The sequence below is a fragment of the Orycteropus afer genome, unplaced genomic scaffold (assembly GCF_000298275.1).
Source record: "Orycteropus afer afer isolate SDZICR_OR568_19922 unplaced genomic scaffold, OryAfe1.0 scaffold00143, whole genome shotgun sequence".
Classification (NCBI taxonomy): Eukaryota; Metazoa; Chordata; class Mammalia; order Tubulidentata; family Orycteropodidae; genus Orycteropus; species Orycteropus afer.
The window spans coordinates 3,528,804-3,549,053 of NW_006921730.1; the positions used below are offsets into that span (position 1 = coordinate 3,528,804).

The 20,250-nt window shown below is 36.4% G+C and overlaps 2 protein-coding genes across 2 annotated transcripts in view; both read left to right on the plus strand.

Annotated features, from left to right (window-relative positions):
• SENP7 (SUMO specific peptidase 7) overlaps nt 1-1,588 on the plus strand; it is a 245,214-nt gene extending 243,626 nt beyond the window's left edge. The window contains exon 22 of the mRNA XM_007945774.2: nt 1,451-1,588. Coding sequence (XP_007943965.1) covers nt 1,451-1,588 — 138 coding nt within the window. The remainder of the gene's footprint in view (nt 1-1,450) is intronic.
• Nucleotides 1,589-9,082: 7,494 nt separating this feature from the next.
• IMPG2 (interphotoreceptor matrix proteoglycan 2) overlaps nt 9,083-20,250 on the plus strand; it is a 202,011-nt gene continuing 190,843 nt past the window's right edge. The window contains exons 1-2 of the mRNA XM_007945804.1: nt 9,083-9,167; nt 9,615-9,863. Of these exons, the coding sequence (XP_007943995.1) occupies nt 9,083-9,167; nt 9,615-9,863 (334 nt within the window). The remainder of the gene's footprint in view (nt 9,168-9,614; nt 9,864-20,250) is intronic.

The following is a 20,250-nucleotide window of genomic DNA, read 5'->3' on the forward strand; positions in this document are numbered from 1 at the left end:
TGACCAAGCAGTGACCACAACCTTGCCCCTTGTCAGCTCTACTATATACCTGGGAATTCTGATCATTCACATAAACTTATTAGGACCATTGTCTGCCAACCCTATATATGTTCTTGGATACACTCTCCATTCCATAGACAATACTCAGTCATTCAGCCTGTCCACCCATCCATCCATCCATATACCTGTGTTTGCCCTCACTGACAACGCAGCACTGCATGTGCAAAAGGGTTCATATTTGTTGTCTGTACCTCCCATGTATCTCTCTCTGTCTTTCTCATCCTCAATGCTGCCATATTGGTCACTCACATTTGGTACATTGCCCTTCTCTTCACCCAAATCAATACTTACTCTATCTATCTAACAGCCTTCCCTCCCCTCCCTTCCCACCCCTGGTAACCAACAAAGAAAATTTCCTTCTATAGATAAACCTTTCCTTAACTTTTTCAATAACGGACTAATACAGTATTTGTCCTTTTGTGATTGACTTATTTCACTCAGCATAATGTCCTCCAAGTTCATCCACGTTATGCAGTGTTTTTCACTTTATTTACTTTTTAAGTACAGAGGGAAATGTCTTTGCATGTTCTTAATCTACACTTACAGATTCTCCAGTTAGCACATGGAAAATGTAATGATTCTTGAAAACTACTCAGCCAGCCATTTCTTGATCTAAAAGAAGGTACTTCTACAGAATTGTCTGTTTTTATCTGAAGTTCTTTATATACTGCTAAGGCTTTCTCTTTATTTATTTAACTTTTCTGAAAATTTTATTGTGGTTTGGATGAAAGCTTACACAAATTACTGTTCCATTCAACTATTTATACACACTTTGTTTTAAGATGTTAATTGCAATTTTTTCAGTGTAACAGTACACTTTCCACTTCTTCTCTGGGTTCTTTGTTTCCATTTGTCCTTCTTTCCTGCACCTTCCTGCCTTCTGAATTTTGCTTTTGGGTAAATGCTGCCCTTTTGGTCTTGCTGCATGCTTGATTGTTCTGGGGAGTATGTCCCTCACAGATCTTACTCACTTTATAGGTTTGTTTATTGTTTTATTAGAAGGTATCTCTTTACTTGTTTTAATAATGTTTTCAAAGAGCCTGATTCCTGCATTATTCTGAAACATTCTCTATTTACTAATGCTGTTTGAACTGATTTACTTTAACATACATCATAAGCAGAAGACATGGTTCTTAATTTGATGTTCGAAAGTTAGCCATTTAATGAGAATGTTTTAAAACGATTGTGGTGATGTTGCCCAACTCTGAGTATGCTGAAAACTGTTGAATTACACAATTTGAATATGTGAATTGTATGTTATGTGAATTATATTTCAATAAATCTTTTCTTTTTCAAAAAATGGTTAGCAGTTTCTTGTAAAAATTGAAGTTGAAACAGAATTTGAAATTATGCTGCTAAAATGATTGCGTGCTTTCTTTTCTCTCATTAGGATCCTATTGTTAATTTTGAACTGCCGATTCATTTGGAGAAATGGTTTCCTCGTCATGTAATAAAGACCAAACGGGAAGATATTCGAGAGCTCATTTTGAAACTTCATTTACAGCAACAGAAGGGCAGCAGTAGCTAGTTAATCTCTACAAACATGACACAAATGTTCTATAAGATTACTGGAAAGCCGCTTACCAGCATTTGCATTAGCCAACTCACAAAGAAGAATAATAACTTGCAGTAGTTTTATAAATCATTGAACATTATTTAAAATATATAAGATTTATTATTAGAATTGTTGAGATCTCATAGATGGGGAGAGAATGGGAGTGATACAGATAAACTTACTAAATAGAAATTAGAATTTCATAAATATTTGATATTTTTCTGAGTGAATATGCTTGGATTATGCAATAGCATATGTAACGTGGCGATGTTTTTGTAGATAATAAAACGATGTGATCTATACTTCCACATGACTGGGAGTTGAAGGGAGTTAGGTTCTTCCTGGTGCCAGCCCCAGTGCTTGTCAGATTTATTGACAAGTCGTATCATATTGTAATTCTATTCTTTGCAGCTCAAGCATGCAGTATGAATACTGTGTATTTTTTTTTTTTCCAAGAATTTAGTATCGAGGCTTCAGAAAATGCCATTTACGGCATCCCTTCTGTATAGTATAAAAGAAGACATTCATGATGTTAGGAAGATGAAAAAATTCATTCAAAGTGCAGCTTATCATATTTCTCAATTGCTAAATGGAACTGTTACTCTGTTCTAACTGTAATGATTTTTTTTTTTTTTCCTTCATTTGGCATCATATATGGGGATTTGAGAATTTAGTTCATTTAGGGTGAAGTTTGGAGTAAACTAAACTCCAGTTTTTTTTTTTTCTTTTTTCTTTTTTTTATGATTTTCTTTCTGAAATTAGAGAAATAAATACCAAAAAAAATTAGTCATCCAAAATAGGTTATTAAAATTATATATGTAGCTGGCTTTTCAACTCAATGTAAATATTGACTCCTACACTATACCAGAATATATGTATACAGTTTCTATACGTATAGAAGATAAAATTGGTGTCTTCATAACTTTTAACAAAAAATACCCCAAGTTTCCCAAAGTCCTATTTATTAATCGTTAGAACTAAGTATATAATTTTAGGAGCTCTGGTAGCATAGTGCCTAAGGTACTTGATTGCTATCCAGAAGGCTGGCGATTCAAACCTCCCAGCCACTCCTCAGAAGGAAGGTTGGGTAATCTACTTCTGTAGTGATACCACTTTAGAAACCCAAGGAGGGGTCACTGTGAGTCGGGTTCAACGCGATGGCACATAATGACAACAACAACAAGAAGTATATAATTTTATAGCTCTGTTTCCCCAGTATTCATTCATCTGCCAAGCCAGATTGTTCTCATTGCTTTTATATTTTGAAATTGTAGTTTTTAGAGACTATGATCCCCATAGAACTTAAATCTTTCAGGTAACAGTTATACTGAATTCATGTGATGATGGTGGTATTATATCTGATTAAACACTTCAGAACCTTCTGATTTACTCTAACATTATCAGGAATATTTTGAAGGAGGCACGATCATATATTGTATTTTCTCAGAGAAGAAGAATGTTCCTTTAAGAATATTATTTTAAACCTCTGTTTTAAGTATCTCTTGAATTTACATTTTAGCTGTATATAAAGCAGTGAAACAGACAATTTAAGATAAGGCTAAAAAGGCTGAACATTTTATTTCAAAATCATGTGAATTGAGGTTGTTGGTTAGCTTCAGTGCCCTTAAGCTTTTATTAATCTTGTCACCATCTTTATATTGTTAAAAATATTTGTTTTTGGGAGATTTCATATAAAAAATGGTTATAATTACATAATTCATTCCTAATTTGTGTGTGTTATATGGGGGTACTTTTTTAGGTGACTGTTTTTAATTATTTTTTAAATCTAATTTTGGGTACAGCAAGTATATAGGACATCTTCTTGTGATTTCTTATCTTTTTCATTTATTTGTTTTTCAAAGATACCACTGTCCTGTATCATGTTTTAAAGATTGTTTAAATTTCATTTCCATAAATTCATGTGGAAAATGCTTTGAGAATATCAAAATTTTATATTAAACATGTTTCCAATTCATTATATTGAAGTGTAATTTTTTTCTTAAGCAACATGAGCAATTGCTAGAAATAAATTTCAGGTTGTATGTATCCAGTGACCATCTTGTAACTTATGCTTAAGTTAATTTTTTCCTATTTTAAAAAGTATATAGTTAATTTGACTGTCATTTTGATTCAAGGAACATTCTGCTGTTTAGCAGGCATTTGCTAGATGCAAAAAAAAAAAAAAAGAGAGAATGACAGCTGTCATTCCTGAGGTGTTCATAGTCTAATGGGAGAAGTAGACACATTGAAAGTTTTAATATTCTCTGGTAAACTGTGTGGGAGCACAGAGAGCAGCTCAGCCTAAGGGGTGTGTGGGAGCACAGAGAGCAGCTCAGCCTAAGGGGTGTGTGGGAGCACAGAGAGCAGCTCAGCCTAAGGTGTGTGTGTGTGTGTGTGTGTGTGTGTTTGTGTGTATGTTTCTGGTGGGGAGAGAGAGGGTTGTCTGTGGACAGAGAAAAGCCTTCCTAGAGAAGATAAATCATAATCTTGGGACTGAAAAAAAAAAAAAAGTAGTGTTTTTTTTTTTTTTAAAAGTCCAAAATCATTTCACTGGAACTTAGAAAAAGTTTAAACCCACTGCTGGTATCATTTCCAACTCATAGCTCCGTATAGGACAGAGTAGAACTGACCCATAGTATATTCTTTATAGAAGCAGACTGCCTCATCTTTCTCCTGCAGAGCAGCTTTATGGGTTCAAACTGCTGACTTTTCGATAAGCCAACTGCTCAACCATTGTGTCAGCAGGGCACCTTAGAGAAAGCGTAATACTGCTTAAATTAACTTATTTTTACGTGAAGAAGGAAAAAAAAAAAATCACACAGAGACTTCCTAGTCTAGTTCCAACCCATATTTTACCTTCATCCTATATTCCACTCTCTCCTTTTTAGTCATATAAATTTATTCATTGTGCTATTTTAAATACTTTTGTGTTAGCAACAAACTGAAAGTTTAATTTTTTCTACAAGAAAGTAATCTTAGGTTTTCAATACTGTTCCCAATCTTTCAACACTGTTTCTTTGGAAATATATTGGGCTAAGGTAATGTGAGATAGTAGCTGTCTTCAGCATTTTTTATTGTGGAGAAACAATTCTTAATTGTCGAATTGGTTGTGGACTGGAAGAACTACACAGGGACATGCAAACTCTGACCAGAACTGTATAAAATCCTTTTGGAAAGCATATGCCTCTTCTTCCCTCTATTCACTGATGTGGAATTTTGGAAACTTTGTTCAGATGCTATTAGAATATGTGGTTCTCTGTGTAAGGGGCTTCCTGATGTTGTTATGGCCTTAGAACTGATTGTATCTCTGTTGGGGTCTGGAAATCAGTATCAGTATTGCTATAAAGACTTCAGATGAAAATGTACTTTACTTGATATTATAATGACCCATTGAGATGTTTCAACAAACAGATGCCCCGCTGGAGGCATTCACTAGGCTATGCCAAGAGATTTGGAAGCAGCTCTCTGGCCAACTGACTGGAAGACATCCATATTTACACCCATTTCAAAGAAAAGTGATCTCACAGAATGTGGAAATTATCAAACAATATCATTAATATTGCATTCAAGTAAAATCTTACTGAAGATAATTAAAAAACAGTTGCAGCATTATATTGATGGAGAACTTCCAGAAATGCAAGCTGGATTCTGAAGAGGAAGTGGAATGAGGAACTTCGTTGCTGATGTCAGATGGATCTTGGCTCAAAGCAAAGCATACCAGAAAAATACTTACTTGTGTTTTATTGACTATGCAAAAGCATGTGAGTGTGTACATCATAACAAATTATGGGTAACATTGGGAAGAATGGGAATTCAGAACACTTGATTGTCCTCATGAGGAATCTGTACATAGACCAGGAGGCTGTCACTCAGGCAGAACAAGGGGACACTGCATGTTTTAAAATCAAGAAGGGAGTGTGTCAGGGTTGTACCCTTTCACCATACTTACTCAATCTGTATACTAAGCAAATAAACTGAGAAGCTGAACTATATGAGGAAGAACGTGGCATCAGGATGGGAGGAAGAATCCTTAACCTGACGACACAACTTTGCTTCCTGAAAGTAAAGATGACTTGAAGCACTTACTGATGAAGACTGAAGAATACAGTTTGGGTTACATCTCAATATAAAGAAAACAAAATCCTCACAACTGGACCGATAAGCAGCATCATGATAAATGGAAAAAAGGTTGAGGTTGTCAAAGACTTCACGTTGCTTGGATCTGCAATCAACACCAATGGAAGCAGCAGTCAGGACATCAAAAGACATATGGCACTGGACAAATCGGTTGCAAAGGAAAGGATCTCTTTCAAGTGCTGAAGAGCAAAGATGTCTCCTTGAGGACTAAGGTGTGCCTGACACAAGCCATGGTATTTTCATTTGCCTCATATGCATGTGAGAGCTGGACAATAAATACGGAAGACTGAAGAAAGGTTGACGTTTTTGAGTTGTGGTGCTGGTGAAGAATGCTGGAAGTACCATGGACTGCTAAAAGAACTAAGAAATCTGTCCTGAAGGAAATGCAGGTTGAATGCTCCTTGGAAGCGAGAATGGCCAGATTTCGTCTCACCTACTTTGGTTGTGTTGTCAGAAGGGACCATTCCATGGAGAAGGATGTCATGCTTGGTAAGGTGGAGGGTCAATGAAGGAGGGGAAGGCCCTCAAGACATTGACACAGTGCCTGCAGTGATGGGGTCAAACATAGCAGGTATCGTGGAGCTGCCGCGGGACCAGGGGGTGTTTCGTTCTGCTGTGCATAGGGTTGCTATGAGTGAATGACAACTCGACGGCACCTAACAAGAACAACTCATCGTTTTTATTATTTGTGTACATGTTTTTCTTTTTGTATTGTAAGCTGCTCAAAGACTAGAAACATTTTGCTTTTCCTATATTTGTTATGTTAGTAGCATGTGGTAAATATTTAGAAAACTTTTCTGAGTCAATAAATGGTTTGGTATTAAGGTGTAAATGGAGGAATCTGGTACTTGTTCTCTCTGCTAAAGGAGAGTTTTATTCTTCTTTCTTTCTTACTTAAGATTTTGGGGCATTTCTTGAAGCATAACAAAGTTTGAAGGCTCTTACCTGAGATTTGAAACTGTTTCCCAAAAACAATCTCCTAAAATAAAAATCCAAGTAATTTTTTTTCCTGAATAATTATGCATTCGAGAAATTTTTCATCTGTAAGTTAAAAATGCAAAATTCTGTTATGATTTTCAAGGTGTATATTATAATAATCTCAACCTTTTCAGCCTTTGTTCTCAAACCTGTTTTTTTTTGTGTGTGTGTACTTCTGTTCCTACTCTAACAAATTACATCCCATTTTCCATATAAACAATATATATTCCCACCTTATGGTCAGTTTCCGTCCTAGCTCCTAGTCCCTGCCACCAACCACCCCACCTCTGCCCAATGTAGTGGCATCCCAGCCATTCACATTTTTTATTTCACCCTGGCTGAAATGCTACATTCTCTAGTAAACCCCTAGTTGGAATTAATCTTGCTTTTGGGTTCCCGTGACACAATCTTCAGGCAGTTGTCACCTATTGCTTTGTATAATAGGTATAGCTATAACAAAGCAGTTAAAAAAGTTGTAATTATGTTAAAATGAATTTATGAAATGATGAACTTATTTAGGAGCAAAAGAACCTGGTGAATTTTTTGTATATATATATAAATCTATCTATCTATCTATCTATCTATATATATTTAAGCAGTAGAAGTTTCTACAGTTTACAAATGATATTTTGAAGAAAATAATTGACATTTTAACAGTTCTTAAATTCTCTATTTATAATAACAGTTTTCTGGAGCTTAAAGGGAATCCCAAAGCTTGAAACCTCTTCAGACTTTATGAACAATTTTAATACAGACAAATAGTACACAGTACATCAGTTTGCAAAGAATTTTCAAGTTTCCTCATTTTTAGTGACAATCCTGTGACAGGCAGAGATGGTCATACCTGTTTTATTGATGAAAAGTGTTTGGGGGATTTGCCCAAGGTCAAATACTGTGGTAAAACTAGGATTTGAGCCCAAATTTTCTGAATATAAGTATAGAAAGGACTCAATACTATGATGCTCAGAAGATTTTTCTGACTTTTTGGAATAGGCCATTAGAAAAAATAATTTCCAACTGACTAGTTAACCTGAAATTTTTCTTTGGTTCTGTTTGTGAACATGGAGCTTCTCTTGAGACTTTAAGCATTGATTAGTAAAATGTTAAGCTTTTTTTTTCTCCCACTCTGACAATAAAGTTTGACAGATAATTTCTTAGAAATATACCAATATTTTGCAAATGACACCATGTATTTAATGACGGCCATTAGATTTGTTAGCTTTTATAAATGGTGAAAGTACAGTTTATCTGAGGCTGTATTGAAAATGAAGATCATACTCGAGTTTTTCCTAAAGCATAAAGAACATTGAGGGAGATTTAGCTAATGAAGTTTATGATACCAAGAGATTCGTGCTTTAGACCTTTATAAAATATTTATACGCGAACTTCCTGAGATGTATGTGAAATAAGATTTAAATTAATTGCTAACTGATAATAAATCCTGGCTTCTACAGGGCTTTTGACTAATTGCTTTCTACTAGGTGCATTTGATAAAAAACAACTGTCCTAATACAGAGAATTTCATGTTACCCCATTGTAGTAGAAGAAATTAACTATTAGTTAAGAATTTCATGTATAGATAAATACACTAGACTTGAGGTTTGATAGCACATTAAGCACCAAAGTTACCACATGGCTATCATTTACATTATGTAGTTAATATGTATCAACAACTGTTCTAAGCATTTTCTATGTATTAACTAATCCTCAAAACAGCTCTACTATGAATTAGCTTTACTATTCCTATTCCATTTTAAAGACAAGGAAAAGACATAGTAAGTGGTTATAGTTAAAGATTTTCAAATTCCTTATCAAATTCCTTTGCAAGACAATGGCTTTATTACAAAGACAAATAGCTACAGGAAAATGAGCTTTATTCTGATATAGCTCTAGGTTACTGAAATAGCTATAGTCAATCTGAGCATTTCATGCTTATACATCTTAAGCCATAGAAGAACTTGGAACACATGAACCTGTCACATTTTGAAAAGTTGTACAAGCTCAGTGAATTATACACGAAACATTATTCTTAAGTAGACTGCTTGTAAAAGGCAAAGAGTGTTAATAAAGAGCTTAGCTAGCTAGATTAAAGAAATTGTCTCTGCCCATCTGTTCTAATTAGCTTATCTCTCCTGCTTTCATAGCATGTTGGTTATTTCAGAAAAGAAGTGAGAGGTACCTTTGAAAGGACACCATTTTTATTTAAGCTCATTTAATGGTTTTAGAATGGTTTTCTGTTCTCAAACTTTTAAATGTTAGGATTTTCTTGTAACAATTTGTTATTGGGAGTTTCAAGGCTTTGGGTGCTCAATTAAGGATTTTGTCCTCCTCATTCCTTTGGTTTTCACCCAAATGATTATGTTTCCTCTTTTTGGGAAGACCTCTCTGGGTTTTTTGATATTTGTCCTGGTAAAAGTAAACCTTTCATCATTAACAGGTATTTTAAATCTAAATTTGTTTTCTATCTTTCTGTGTATCTGTAGTATATTCTTTCTAGAAATAGCATTCTTTGATGTTATTAGTTATGAGAAGTTGATACTGCTTCATTTAATCAGTTTCAAATTCTCTCCAATAATTTCAGCTTCTTTTCATTAGGAATTTCATTCCTGATGTAAGCCTTTACTTTCCTTTATTTCTTTGTTGAAGTTAGATGTGTACTTGATTTCAGTGACCAGCAATCTTGAAATAAAGGAGTAGAAATTAAATAGAAAAAAAGATTAAATGTTTTACTCGTCACTTCCTTAGATATTGCATGCATGTCTGTATCCTGGGCATTGACTCCAAAATTCAAATGTTGCACAAGTACTACTTTGTTTGTTTGTTTGTTACCTTCACACTGTATCTTATTCATCAGCAGAAGCCTGATTCTGTTTTCACTCTGTAGCGCAAACCTACTTACCTTTTGAGGAGATCCAAGAACCCAAGAGTGCATTTTCTTTTCTCCTTACGGACTCGGAACCCACAGATTCTTCTCCATCTACTGAAAAGAAACAGCCTCTGGACCACAGAGAAGTTGAGAGACAATGGTTGCTCAGAAGAAGGCGATCTCTGTTTCCTAATGGAGTAAAAATCTGCCCAGAAGAAAGTGTTACAGAGGCTGTGGCAAATCATGTGAAGTATTTTAAAGTCCGAGGTAAGCTACGACCCACGATCCACTGCTGCAAACCCTTGGGCTTCATACATGAAATTCAAACATAGTTCTATTACATTTGTTATATCTCATTATAATTAAAAGTTCAAAATGATAATTTATACAAGGTTAGAGACAATTATCTTTTTAGTAGCTATGAAAAAATGATTTACTAAAACTATAGTATTAAAGTTTCAGAGGAGAGATTACACCATTTTAAGAGAGGAAATATTTTTAAGTACTTTAGGAATACAACTTATATAATTAGATAAATTAATTATAATTTATTCTAATTTAGTAGAGTTATTTGCCTAAGTATGTCCACATGATATACTTACCAAGATATACTTACTTATTGGCCTAATTTAGCTAATTTATATACATGAAAAGATATTTCTATATTTTATAGCTTAGTCATTCCATAGATTTCATGTTGGTAGCTCCCCAGTTGGTATATATATGAAACTGTATGTCTATAATGATGACACTTCTCACAATGTACCCTTGAGCAGCAACAACTAGTATTTTATTTTGTTTTTAATTAAATAGTAGTATCTTTGATTTCATATTTTTTATTAGGTGAATTCTCACATTTACTAACCAAAAGATACAGCCATCTCAACGTATAACAGTGACAATATCTTTAGACATTTGCAAGACCTGTAGGCATTGCTTTTTGCTGCTCAAGAACCAATAAGAGGCTAAATATAAATGTGAGACAGATGACTAAATAATAGTGAAATCTGGTTTATTTGTTTATGCATTTTTTCATTCATGTAGTCAACAAATGTTTTATTGAGCACTCACGTTTTCTAGGCACAGGCTTAAGTGAACCTTAAGTCTGAGCTCCTACTTTAGCTTCTCCTGCATTTTTCTCTTCAGTCTTTTTTCCTTCTTCAAAGTAAGTGTTTTTCTCACTCCTGTCAAGTCAAATCTGACTCATAATGACCCCTCCTTGGGTTTCCAAGGCAGTATCACTGTGGAAGTAGATTGCCCAATCTTCCTTCCAAGGAGTGGCAGGTAGGTTTGAACCACCAACCTTCTGGTTAGCAGTCAAATGCCTTAGGCACTACTCCACCAGAGCTCCCAAGTGTTTTTAACATGAAGCAAAAAAAGTAGTACTGGATTTATACGTATTTAGATACTTGATTTTTTGTTTAAGTAGTGCAATGTATTGATACTTTATTTTTGGAGCGTATTTGTATTTCTTCCTTGTGATTTGGGGCTATCAAACATTGCTAAGCAATAAGCTTTCCTTTTGCTTTTTAAATAGAGATCCATTGACCTACAAGTTTGTGTGAAAGACATAAAAATATACCAGAAGTGGAAGATTCCGAAAGAGTGGAGAGAGAGTAAAGGCACTAAATAAAAAGGAAAATGACATAATTTGTCAGGATATGATTCCTCTTACCTGAGTTTTACTCTGTGTTATTTTTAGATAGATTAAAACATATGGATATCTCAATTGCTGGTTAAATAGTGAAGAGAAAATAATCAGTCATTTAAGGAATATGATTATGCTTTTTAATTGCTTTGCCTGAGTTTTTATAGAGTCAAAATACTATTTTTGAAAGTAAACAGAAAAATTAAAGCATCCCATAACAACAGACTTTAAAATACTGATGCTATGAATGGGATCATTGACAAGGGACCTCATCAAGCTAAAATGTTTGTTACAGCACATTAAGAATATAACAGTGTCGATTTGGCTTTTACTGTCATGGTAAAGAGTAGTATTTCTTTTGTTATGTTTTTGAAAATTGGGTAAAATGGATATTTCAACATAGGTCTTGATTTTGAAGAGATGGATTTACCCTTCAAACTATCACTACAATCAAGATTGAATTTATCAGTTACTTCTAAATGTTTTCTCACACCCCATTATAATTCCTTCCTTATTTTACCAGTTTCCCTCACCATAATACACAGGCAACACTTGTTCTGTGAATTTCTTACAAATTTATATGTAAACAGAATAAAATAGTATGTACTTTTTTTTTGCCTGTCTCCTTTTATGCCATGTACTTACTTTGATATTAATGTGTGTGTTTCTTTTGTTTTGTCAGATGTATATCTAAGGATGTCATATTTTTTATGCTTTTGAAAATTTTATTTTTTTAAAATTTAATTGCTAATTATTCCTTGCTAAAAAACAAAAACCAAATTCATGCCATTGAGTTGATTCTGACTCATAGTGACCCACTTTGGGTTTCTGAGGCAGTAAATCTTTATGGAAGTAGATTGCCCAGTCTTCCTTCTGCAGAGTGGCTGGTGGATTTGAATTGTCAACCTTCTGGTTAGCACTCAAATGCCTTAGGCAGTACTGTTGTTGTTGTTGTTATTTGCCGTCGAGTCGGCCCCGACTCATAGCGACCCCTCCTTGGGTTTCCGAGGCAGTACTAGTATGTAGAAATACAACTGATTTTCATATCATGACCTTTTACCCTGTAACTTTGCTAAACTGACTTAATTCTAACAGCTTTTTTGGTACATTCCTGATGTTGATAATTATCCTATCAATTTGTGTTAATATGGTGGCTTGTATGTTACTTTGAGCCTGGTGGCTATGCTACCGGTATTTGAAATACCACAGGGTCACCCTTGGTGGACATGTTTAAGCAGAGCTTCCAGACTAAGACTCAGAAGAAGGAAGGGGCCATCCACTTCTCAAAATACTGGCCAGTAAAAACTTTATGAACAGTAGTGAAACACTATCTGATATATTACTGGAAAACTTTATGAATAGCCCTGAAATACTGTCTGATATAGTGCTGGAAGATGAGCCCCTCAGGTCAGAAGGCCAAATGTCTGGAGAAGAGCTGCCTGCTCAAAGTAGAGTTGACCTTAATGACATGGATGGAGCAAAGCTTTCGGGACCTCCATTTGCTGATGTGGCATGACTCAAAATGTAAAGAAACAGCTGCAAACCTCCATTAATAATCTGAATATGGAATGTTAAGAAGTATAAATCTAGGAAAATTGGAAGTTGTCAAAAATGAAATGGAATGCATAAATATCAATATCCTAGGTATTAGTGAGTTGAAATGGACTGATTTTGGCCATTTTGAATCAGACAACCATATGATCTATGCTGGGAATGACAAATTGAAGAGGAATGGTGTGGCATTCATCATCACAAAGAATGTTTCAAGATCTATCCTGAAATACAGTGCTGTCAGTGATAGGATATTATGTATACACCTACAAGGAAGACCAGTTAGTACTACTACTATTCAAATTTATGCACCAACTACTAAAGCCAAAGATGAAGAAATTGATTTTTACCAACTTCTGCAGTCTGAAATTGACCAAACATGCAATCATGATGTGTCAAATATTTCTGGCAATTGGAATACAAAAGTTAGAAACAACTGATAGTTGTATCAGAATTACTGATAGTTGGAAAATACAGCCTTGGTGATAGAAATGATGGCAAAGATCGTGTGATAGAATTTTGTAAGACCAATGACTTTTTCATTCCAAATATCTTTTTTTCAACAACAAAAATGGTAGCTATAAATGTGGACTTTGCCACATGGAATACACAGGATTCAGACTGACTACATATGTGGAAAGAGAAGATGGAGAAGCTCAATATCTTCTGCCAAAACAAGGCAGGAGCTGACTGTGGAATATCCCATCAATTGCTCATATTGCAAGTTCAAGTTGAAACTGAAGACAATTAAAACAAGTCTACAAGAGCCAAAATATGATTCTAATTATATCCCATCTGTATTTAGAGACCATCTGAAGAATAGATCTGACACGTTGAACACCAATGACTGAAAACCAGAATAATTGTGGGATGACATCAAGAACATCATACATGAGGAAAGCAAAAGGTCATTAAAAAGAAAAGGAATAACAAAGGGCCAAAATCCATTAAATGGGGAAGAGTATGTTTGTATAATAAATGGTGCTGGAAAAACTGGAGATCCATTTGCAGAAAAATGAAACAAGATCTGTACCTCACACCATACACAAAAACGAACTCCAGATTGATCAAAGACTTAAATGTGAAACTAAAAACTATAAAGTTCCTCAAGGAAAGACTAGGGGCAAATTTAGGGGCCTTAATATATGGCGTAAATAGACTATCAGGCATAACCCAAAATGCACAAACAGCAGAAGACAAACTAGATGAATGGGACCTTCTAAAAATTAAATTGTTATGTGCTTCCAAAGATTTCTCCAAAACAGTCAAAAGAGAACCTACAGATTGGGAAAAAAACATTTGTTAATGACATATCTGACAAGGGACTTATCTCTAGAACTTATAGAAAACTCCAACACCTCAATAACAAAAAGACAAATAATCCAATTAAAAAATGGGCAGAAGACATGAATAGACACTTCACTGAGGATGATATTCATGTGGCCAACAAACATATGAAGAAATGCTCATGATCATTAGTTATTAGAGAGATGCAAATCAAAACAACAAGAGATACCATCTTGCTCCAGCACTAGTAGCAAAGTTCAACAAGACAGAAAATAACAAATGCTGGCGAGGTTGTGGAGAGATTGGGACTCTCATACACTGCTGGTGGGACTGTAAAATGGTACAACCACTGTGGAAAGCAGTATGGCAATTCCTTAAAAAGTTGGAATTAGAAATACCATTTGACTCAGCCATTCCATTACTGGATATATATACTAAAGAAGTGGGAGCCATGACAAGAACAGACATATGTACACCCATGTTCATCGCAGCACTATTTACAATAGCCAAAAGATGGAAACAACCTAGGTGTCCATCAGCTGAGGAATGGATAACCAAATTGTGGTATGTACATACCCACAATGGAATACTATGCAATGCTAAAGAATAACGTAGAAACACCGCAAAACAAACACCACATAACATGGATGAATTTGGGGGACATTACGCTGAATGAAATAAATTAAACACAGAGGGACAAATATTGTATTAGTCCGTTACTGTAAAAGTCAAGGAAAGGTTTATCTATGGAAGGAAATTTTCTTTGTTGGTTACCAAGGGTGGGAGGGGAGGAGAGAGAGAAAAAAAAAGAGAAAAATTGAAAAAAAAAAAAAAGGAAGAAAAGACCAAGATATATGTCAGAAGAAACTCTGAAACCTGCTCTTGAACAGAGAGTAGTTAAAGCAAATGGAAGAAATGACAAGATAAAAGAGCTGAACAGAAGATTTCAAAGAGCAGCTCAAGAAGACAGTCAATTACTGTAATGAAATATGCAAAGACTTGGAGTTAGAAAACCAAAAGGGAAGAACATGCTTAGCATTTCTCAAGCTGGAAGAATTGAAGAAAAAATTCAAGCCTCAAGTTGAAATATTGAAAGATTCTGTGGGCAAAATATTGAATGATGCAGGAAACATCAGAAGAAGATGGAAGGAATACACAGAGTCACTGTACCAAAAAGAATTGGTTGTTCATCTGTTTCAGGAGGTGGCATATGATCAAGAACCAATGGCACTGAAGGAAGAACTCGAAGATGCACTGAAGGAACTGGTGAAAAACAAGGCTCCAGGAATTGATGGAATACCTATTAAGAAGTTTCAGAAAACGGATGCTGTGCTGGAGGCATTTACTCATATATGCTAAGAGATTAGGAAGACAGCTACCTGGCCAACTGACTGAAAGTGATCAATATTTGTACCATATAAGTAGAAAGGTGATCCCACAGCATGTAGAAATTCCAAAGAAAGGTGATCACACAGAATGTGGAAATTATTGAGCAATATTGTTAATACCACATGCAAGTAAAACTTTGCTGAAGATAATTCAAAAACAGTTGCAGTGGTTTATTGAGGAACTTCCAGAAATGCAAGATGGTTTTCAGAAGAGGACATGGAACAAGGGATGCCATTTCTGATCAGATAGATCTTGGCTGAAAGCAAAGAATATCAGAAAGATCTTTACTTGTGTTTTATTGACTATGCAAAAGCATTTGACTGTGTGGATCATAACAAATTATGGATAACATTGAGAAGAATGGGAATTCCAGAACACTTAATTGTGCTCATGAGGAGCCTGTACATAGACCAGGAGGCTGTCATTCAAACAGAACAACAGGATACTACATGGTTTAAAATCAGGAAAGGAGTGTGTCAGAGTTGTATCCTTTCACCATACCTATTCAGTCTGTATGCTGAGCAAATAATCTGAGAAGCTGAACTATATGAAGAAGAATGTGGCATCAGGATTGGAGGAAGACTCATTAACAACCTGCAATGTGCAGACGACATGACCTTGCTTGCTGAAAGTGAGGATGATTTGAAGCACTTACTGATGAAGATTAGAGACTACATCTACAGTATGGATTACATCTTAACATTAAAGAAAACAAAAATCCTCACAACTAGGCCACTATGCAGCATCTCAATAAATGTCAAAGATTTTTTATTACTTGGTTCTACAATCAACACCAATGGAACCAGCAACCAAGAAATCAGACGATGTACTGCACTAAGCAAATCTGCTGCAAAAGATCTTTTTAATGTGCTGAAGAGCAAAGATGTCTCTTTGAAGACTAAAGTGTGCGTAACCCAAGTCATGGTATTTTCAATTGCCTCCTATGCATGTGAAAGCTGGACAATGAATAAGGAAGACCAAATAAGAGTTGATACTTTTGAACTGTGGTGTTGACAAAGGATACTGAAAGTACCATGGACAAATGTGTCATAGAAGAAGTGCAGCTGGAATGCTCCTTGAAAGTGAGAATGGCCAGACTTCATCTCAGTTACTTTGGTTATGTCAGAAGGAACATTCCCTGGAGGAGAGTATCATGCTTGGTATAGTAGAGGGTCAGCAAAGAAGGGGAATACCCTCAAAGAGAAGGATTGACACAGTGGCTGCAACGATGGGCTCAAGTATAAGAAGGATTGTGAGGCTAGTGGAGGACTGATTAGTGTTTTATTCTGTTGGGACACTATGAGTTGGAGCCCACTTGATGGCACCTAACAACAGCAACATAAATAAAGGCAGTTTTACTTATTTTCCAATTTGTACACCTTTTATTTCTTTTTCTTGCTTTATTATACCAAACCACTTCATATGCTCTGTGCTCCACCCCAGACCAAACCAACCAAACCATCATTGAGTCAATTCTAACCCATAGTGACCCTCGTACAGTTTTGAAGGCTATAAATCTTTACAGAAGCAGATTGCCTCATCTTCCTCCTATGGAGACGTTGGTGGGTTTGAACTGCTGACCTTCTGGTTAGCAGCCAAATGCCTTACCCACTGTGCCCCTAGAGCTCCTACAGCTCTACTGTAATACCCTAAAATAAGACTTTTTTCCATATTTGATTTCTATATACTGGATAAGACACACAGCCTGAGCCCTAGTAACAGGATTAAAGACAGATTAAATGCTGGCATTTCTTTCTTCTGAAAGTTGTCATCGTCTTTTCCCTTTTCCCACCAGATACCAGGGCAGGCTATCTTTACCAGAAGAGAAGTATTTGAAGTTATCTTTTCAAAAATAGAAAGTCTCATCAGCAGTAGTTAAAAGCTACATGAAAATTCTTCAACAAGGACAGGAAAGCTGAACTCAAAATGTTTTATGGGTTTCTGAGTAGGTCTGGTTCTAGGCCAAATAGTAAAGTATGTGACATTTGTCTGATGGATGCTTGCATTTTTTTAGTACTGCTTTTCCTGGAACAATGCTGATTTTGCTTTCTCCCTTACTGCCTGCAGTGTCCTGTCTAGTTTTTCCTCTCAGCTGCATGATTGCTCCACACATCCCTTTTAATTCTCCTCCCCTACTGAAATGTAACTGTTCTGAATTCTATTATGCCAAGTAGTTAATTGGGCCCGGGGCTTGGAGGCTGTTTTTCACTTAGGTGTGGCTCTCTATTGAGGCTGAGACTGAGGTAGGCGGCTTGGGGACAGGGACTGCTTTTTGCTTGGGAGCAGCTCTTTATTAAGGCTGGGACATAAGGTAGGCGGGCCTGAAGCTTGGAGTCTGCTTTTCATTTGGAGGCAGCTCTATTTTAAGGACGGGGCCTGAGGTTGGCAGGTCTTTGGCTTGGAGGATGCTTTTCGCTGGAGTGTGGCTCTATATTAAGGCCAAGGCCTGAGGTAGGCAAGCCCGGGACTGGAGGGATGATTTTTGCTTGGAGGTGGCTTCTTAATAAGGCTGCGGCCTGAGGTAGGCAGGCAAGGGCTCTCAGGCTGCTTTTTGCTTTTGGGCGGCTCTATTTTAAGGCGGTTGCCTGAGGTAGGCAGGTGCAGAGAGGTTAGGAACAACTAAGGGAGACGAACTTGTCTGTCAATTTGTTGTCCTGTGATAGCTTATGCCCTGTGATAGCTGTGAGGCTGGAGGCAATGCCACCGTGTTGTAAAATGCCAGCAGGGTTACCCATGATGGAGAGGTTTCAGTGGCGCTTCTGAGCTAAGACAGACTTGGAAGAAGGAAGAGGCCATCCACTTCTCAAAGAATTGGCCAGTGAAAATCTTTTGAATAGCAGTGAAACACTGTCTGATATGTTATCGTTGTTGTTGTTGTTCTGTACCGTCGAGTCGGACCCAACTTATAATGACCCCTCCTTGGGTTTCCGAGGCAGCATCACTACGGAAGTAGATTGCCCCATCTTCCTTCCAAGGAGTGGCTGGTGGGTTTGAACCGCCAGCCTTCTGGTTAGCAGTCAAGTGCCTTAGGCACTATGCTACCAGAGCTCCCTGATATGTTATTGGAAAACTTTATTAATACCCCTGAAACATTGTCCAATATTGTGCTGGAGGATGAGCCTATCAGGTTGGAAGGCACTCAAAATTTGACTGGAGAAGAGCTGACTCCTCAGAGTAGAGATGACCCTAATGATATGGATAGAGTAAAGCTTTCAGGACCTCCATTGGCTGATGTGGCATGATTCAAAATGAGTAGAAACAGATGCAAACATCCATTAATAGTCGGAACATGGAATGTATGAAGTATGAATCTAGGAAAATTGGAAGTTGTCAAAAATGAAATGGAACAAATAAAGATAGATAGGCATTAGTGAGCTGAAATGGACTATTTTTGGCCATTTTGAATCAGACAACCATATGATCTACTATGCCGGGAATGACAAATTGAAGAGGAATGGTGTGGCATTCATAGTCACAGAGTGTTTCAAGATCTGTCCTGATGTACAGCGCTGTCAGTGATAGGATAATATCCATACACCTCCAAGGAAGACTAGTTAATACTACTATTATACAAATTTATGTACCAACCACTAAAGAAAACCAAAGATGAGGAAATTGAAAATTTCTACCAACTTCTGCAGTCTGAAACTGACCAAACATGTAATTAAGATGTGTTGATTATCACTGCTGACTGGAATGCAAAAGTTGGAAACAAAGAAGAGTTACCAGTAGTTGGAAAATTTGGCCTTGGTGATAGAAATAACATTGGAGATCACATGATAGAATTTTGGAAGACCAATAATGCCTAAGGCACTTGACTGCTAACCAGAGGGGTGGCAGTTCAAACCCACCAGCCACTCCTTAGAAGGAAGATGGGGCAGTCTACTTCCATAGTGATACTGCCTCGGAAACCCAAGGAGGGGTCGCTATGAGTTGGGTCCGACTCCACGGCACATAACAACAACAACAACAACAACAACAACAACAATGATTTATTCACTGCAAATACCTTTTTTTTCAACAACATAAGCAATGACTATACATGTGGACTTCACCAGATGGAGTACATAGGAATCAGACGGACTGCATCTGTGGCAAGAGGCAATGGAGAAGTTCATTATCTTTGGCCAAAACAAGGCCAGGAGCCAACTTTGGAACAGACCATCCACTGCTCATATGCAAGTTCAACTTGAACTTGAATACAATTAAAACGAGTCCACAAGAGCCAAAATATGACCTTGATAATATCCCCCTGCGTTTAGAGACCATTTAAAGAATAGATTTGGTGCATTGAACACCAGTGACTGAAAACCAGAGGAATTGTGCAATGATACTAAACTTCATCCATGAAGAAAACAAGAGGTCATTAAAAAGACAAGAAAGGAAGAAAAGACCAAAATGGATGTCAGAGAGACTCTAAAACTTGCCCTTGAATGGAGCTTAGCTAAAGCAAACGGAAGAAATGACAAGATAAAAGAGCTGAACAGAAGATTTCAAAGAGCACCTCAAGCAGCCAAAGCCAATTACTGTAAGAAATGTACAAAGACCTGGAGTTAGAAAACCAAAAGGGAAGAACACATTTGGCATTTCTTAAGCTGAAAGAACTGAGGAAAAAAAATTAAGCCTTGAGTTGCAATATTGAAAGATTCTGTGGGCAAAATATTGAATGATGAAGGAAGCATCAGAAGAAGATGGAAGGAATACACAGAGTCACTGTACCAAAAAGTATTTGTTGATATTATCCATTTCAGGAGGCGGCATATGATCAAGAACCAATGG